The 5,262-nt window shown below is 49.3% G+C and overlaps 1 protein-coding gene across 1 annotated transcript in view; it reads left to right on the top strand.

The window, feature by feature from the left end:
- The first annotated feature begins 2,189 nt into the window (after nt 1-2,189).
- The window catches only part of CPLX4 (complexin 4), a 26,723-nt gene continuing 23,650 nt past the window's right edge, over nt 2,190-5,262 (top strand). Inside the window, exon 1 of the mRNA XM_004703019.1 lies at nt 2,190-2,356. Coding sequence (XP_004703076.1) covers nt 2,190-2,356 — 167 coding nt within the window. The remainder of the gene's footprint in view (nt 2,357-5,262) is intronic.

Raw genomic sequence — 5,262 nt, 5'->3', positions numbered from 1 at the left:
GGATGTATTAGGCGACCCCTGTGAAAGGGTCGTTCAACCCCAAAGAGCTTTTGACTGACAGGTTGAGAACCGCTGCTCTAGAGTAACAAAAACAGTGAAACTTTGCACACACAAATACATAGATAAGCGATTGATATCGAGGAAATGGCTCACAGTTCCGTGGATCTCACATAGCTACATGAACTGATGAAGTCAAGATTAAACCATCTTGCAGAGGCAAATGAATACAAAGTCAGCAGGCTGCGGACAAGCCCCGGGACCAGCAGGCAGTACAGCAGGCCCCTGGCTCCAGTTTGAAGACCTGGAGGGTCGATAAGCCAGAGAAAATCCAAATTCAACAAAAAGCAAACAGTTTTTAGCTTGGAAGCAGGCGACACCCTTGAGAGGGATCTCATCCAACAGGGTTACTAGGTTACTGATACTAGGTGTTAACTGCTGAAGACTGGGAATCCTGGCCCTGTAGGGTGACCCTGTCACATGCTCGTGGGTGTGTCCTTCTCTAGGAGCCCAGGTGGTGTAGTGGAAGAATGCAATCAGCAGTTCAATACCACCAGCTGCTCCTCGGGAGAAAGATGAGGCTTCCTACTCCCATAAAGTGTTACAGTCTCGGAAACTCACAGGGAAATTCTACCCTGTCCTGTAGGGTCACTCTGACTCGATGGCAGCGTGTTCTTACTGACTGGCCGGAGCCTCAGAAGTGGCCAGCGTGTTATTTCTTCTGAGAGAGGCTAAACGGATCTTCCAGATATAACCAAAGATCTGCTGCTTTGTCCTTTATTCAGACTTGGCTCTGATATGTGCTTATATAAAGAACACAGTAGCCGTTAAAGCCCCACCCCAAACACAAGCACAACAGTGAACAAATCCTTGCACGAGGAGATCAAATGATGGATCAAAAGGATTGTTATTTTTTGCTTCATGAGGGGTTCTGGGTTTTGGTGCTCACTGGCCTCTGGCGAGAGCTGGAATCAAGGAATTCCACGACAGCTATCAGCACCAGTCAGCTCCCATGACTTTTGTGGGAAACAGAAGGATCTCTCCCAAGTTGTCTCCCCCAAATATATACCAGACTTAGCTGCTTGCGAATGACTATACACTTGGAGGTCATCAGAAGTAGCCATCTGGAGCAAGCAGACACCACTGTCTATCCCACAACAAGTAGGGCCCACTCCCTTCTGATAAGGATAATAGTTGTCTGTTTCCTTGTAGGAGACACCAGATAGGTCAAACCCGCCCAAGGATGCCCAAGGTTAGGCTGCCATCATGAATCTAGGGTCCGCCCATCTTGTCACATGCATACCCCTAGACCTTCCCATTCCTATGGGCACACCCCTAGCTCATCCCCTTCCTGTTACGCTTATGCCTATCGTAGATCCCCTTCCTACAATGTGTATGCCTATTATAGTGCCCCTTCCTGTGACATGTGATTCTATAATCATGTCCCCCTAAAGTGATATAATGCTTGATTAGCAATAAAGAAGGCGCTCTCCCCTGTTCCGGGGGCCAAGAGGCTCCCCGGTTCTCATTTCCCGGAGGCTGCTCCTGCTCTCGTGGCCAGGTTCCCCCCACGAGGACTACCAAGCAGGGCTGAGGTGAGCAATGCTACCATGAATTGTGTCTGACTCCATTACTTGACTCTCTCTTCTACCTCTCATGATCTCTATGACTTTACTATAATCTTTACTTATTATTGCTGTACAATTGCACCTACCAGACCTGTGATGATTTGTGGGGGACCCCTCCCCCTTTAGCCCTACAGACTTTAATTGAAACCGGACCTCTGGAGAAACCCTGCTGGGCTTCTAATTACAAAATCAGAAAATGGATAGAAGGGGGGGGGGGTCACAGTTAAAGGAAGGGCTCCCCCACCCCCACCCTATGAAATTAGCTCAGTGTATTAATTCCGGGAGCAGGTGGCCTGACGGTATGCTTGAGTAATCGGAACCATCTGCCCCCGTGGGCTCAGGGCTTCAGCATCTTAATCCAGCTTACGGCTGGCTGTGGGCTGACAATCCCTCTGCCCTCGGCCCTGCAGACGCCCGCCCTTGAGCTGAGGAGGTCGACTGAGCCAAGGCCTCGGCCTGGGATGCCCTGCGGTGATTGTGGGCATTTTGGGTGGGTTCTCAGGCTTTATCTGGGGGGGCGGTTCTCATTCTTCTTCTTTCTACTGTCTTTCTGGGGCAGAAGCCATGGCTTTCTTTGTGAAAAGTATGATAAGCAGCCAGATAAAGAATTTAGGGTTGGGGGGCCGCTCAGAGGAGAAGAGTGAAGAAGGCAGCCCTTCGGACCCTGCGGCAGCCCAAGGCATGACGAGGGAGGAGTATGAAGAATTCCAGAAGCAGGTGATCGAGGAGAAGTGAGTACGGGCCACCTCTTTTCCCCTGAAGAGCAAAGGGTATCCACTGGGCCGTGGCTTCTGCCAGCCATGTCTTCTTCCTGCAGCTACCCTTCCCGGTGCTGTGTGCCTCCCACCCCGAGGAAGGTCCCTTCCTGCGAGAGCACTCACAGCCACCTATCCGGGAAGCAATGGAAGGTGGAATAACAGTGTCTCTCCCTGCTTCTTAAAGCAGTGCCACAACCCATTCGTGACCAGATTACTTCCCGCTCTGGCTTTTGGGCTTCCAGGAAGAGCTAGCCTGCTGAACTCAAGGGCTGGAAACATTTTCCTGAGGCAACAGGGATTTGGCTGCAATTATGTGGCACACATCTGTCCCAGGTGGACTGTGGTGGTAGGATTGATGGGGTGAGGCCCATTGGCATTCAGGTCCCCACCAGGAGGCAGCCTCCGGGAACACCCCAAGGAACCTGAGAGGCTGACGATATTGGTGGGCACTATGGGAGTAGGTCACAAAAGGGTTAACACCTTCCTTGCCTATGCACACTGTTTCATCAATAGCATTTCCACTGTCTGAGTGAAAGTGACGTGTCTAACAATCTTTAGCCTTTTGCAACCCGCCCTCCCGGGCGAGAAAACATCTAAACCCTAAGCATCCAGGTTTTGTATCTGGAAAGGGATCTTAAAGGACCTAGAAGGGAAGATGGGGCTGTGAGCTTCTGCCGAGAGAGCGATGGGGACAGTTGTGACTGAACCGTGGGGGGGCTGCACAGCATGATGAAGACCGGTTGCAATTTTTTAAGGTGAAAATATGGTGTTGCTGTAAGCAGTAGCTTTGGGGGAAAAGAAAAAAACAGACCGTTTAGTTCAGGGGAAGAAGACGGAAAAAAGAACACAACATAAAACCTCTTTCTTTTGCATGTGTGAACAAAGTCCAAACAGGCAACACAGCAATGAGGTCAGAAGCCCTGGCCTCTCTGGGGGGATGTTTTACGATGGAGGATTTTATAAACATTCAGAAAAGTGCATCAGTACAGCGAATCCTTCTAGGTGCACATGATGTTGATCTTTTTAATTAATTAATTTCTTTTTTTCAACACAATGTAAATTTGACAGTCAACGTTTTGCCATATTTGCTCACAGGCAGGTAGACAGCTAGATGGTTGACAGCTAGCTTTGTAGCTGACCATTTTAAGGTAGATTTCGGACATCACAATATTTTGGTACTAAATACTTCAGCCAAGTACATCACACCTCTCCCTCCCCCAACCCTCCCCACACCCCTGTCCCAGGAAAGGACCATTTCCTGGCTACCTAAAATGTACCAAAACAGCAACATTTGAGTTGGACCCTGGATGTAAATATCACTGACATTTTCTTGCTGCGACTGAGGGAACCCTAAAGAGGTGTAATCTAGATGTTAGTTTGAAAGGTTTAAGGTAGAATCAATTAAAGAGTTGCTTAATAAAAAGAAAAGGGTCAGAGATTTAGGCCATGCACCGAAATGACACAAAAATATCATTGACTATATCCACACAATAAATCCCACTGCAGATCCGGCCATCTGCTGGACTGCCGAATGTCCTAGTTTTCTTTAATTTTGTATCTGGACAGATCAAAGCGCAAAGTGGCCCAACGGTGTGGCCCATCCGTGGACTGGGTTATGGATGTAAGAATGTTGTAAAGGTATGTAGTGGCCCAGGTGAAGGACTCGTCTAGGACACTGGGTCCTGCCTGCTTCCCCAGGGCAAGAGAGGGTACCACGTGGGGGCAGGGCACTGCCTGGCTGCCTGGAGCAGCCTCAGCTCGAGTGTAACACATCTGAGAAACTGACATCAAAGATGGTTTGTTACAAGTTACCTGTAGAGAAAGCGATAGATAGTCTGGGAAATAAACCCAAACACACCACGGTCATCAAGCCGATTCTCAGTCATAGCCACTCTGTATAGAAGATGTCTGAGGCCGTGTGTCTTTATGGGGGCACACAGCCTTATCTTTCTTGTTTGCAGCGACTGGAGAGTTTGAACCACCGACCTTGGGTGTTAGCCCAGCGCCTAACCTGCTGTGTCACTTATAATGGTTAAAAGGAAATCTTACCCAATGGAAGCCTCCTACCCGCCTCCGCATCACTGCAGAGAGGTGTGGGGTTGCCTCTGGCGCACGGTCTAGGACGCAGCTTGGTGTCTTTTGCCTCTGTGTGCAGGTTTCTCTATTCGCTACCGGCAGCCGCGGGACTGAAAGAGAGCCTTTAGGACGGTATGAGCTCCACAACAAAGAGCCCGACTGGCATAGTGGGTTACTTCTTTGGTTGCTAACCACAAGGTCAGAGGTTCTAACCCATCAGTCACTCCACAGGAGAAAGGTGAGGCTTTCTGCTGCAGTAAAGATCCGCAGCTTTGGAAACCCACAGGGCAGGTCTACTCTGTCCATCAGGGTTGCGATGAGTCCGAATCAACTCCAGGGCAGTGAGATTGGGTTTTATGCTTTGTTTTTAAACTGAACAATGCTCTCTCCCCTACTTTTCTCCCTTGCATTAAAATGTGCCTTTACCTGAGTCATGGGGCAGTGATTGCTATGACACGGTCTTTAGTTGGATTCAGACCTTGATCTTCACTCAACACTCAACACCGACACTGAACAGCCCTACAGGACAGGGCAGAACTGCCCCTGTGGGTCGGAGACGGTGACTCTTTACTGGAGTAGAAAGCTCATCGTTCTCCCATGGAGCAGCTGGTGGTTTTGAACTGATGACCTTGTGGTTAGCCGCCCAACTCAAAACTCACTATGTCCCTGGCTTCTTTACTCAGCCTGTGTTTGTGGACCTGTCCTAAATGCGTGGTACTGTGAGGAGATACTGAATTAGAAGACAGAGCTGCGTGGTACTGTGAAGGAGATACTGAATTAGAAGACAGAGCTGCGTGGTACTG

Source organism: Echinops telfairi, unplaced genomic scaffold (assembly GCF_000313985.2).
Source record: "Echinops telfairi isolate 266 unplaced genomic scaffold, ASM31398v2 ScPeMD7_7400;HRSCAF=8409, whole genome shotgun sequence".
Classification (NCBI taxonomy): domain Eukaryota; kingdom Metazoa; phylum Chordata; class Mammalia; order Afrosoricida; family Tenrecidae; genus Echinops; species Echinops telfairi.
Note: the sequence above shows the minus strand (reverse complement) of the source record. Positions and strands in the feature narration are given on the sequence as shown.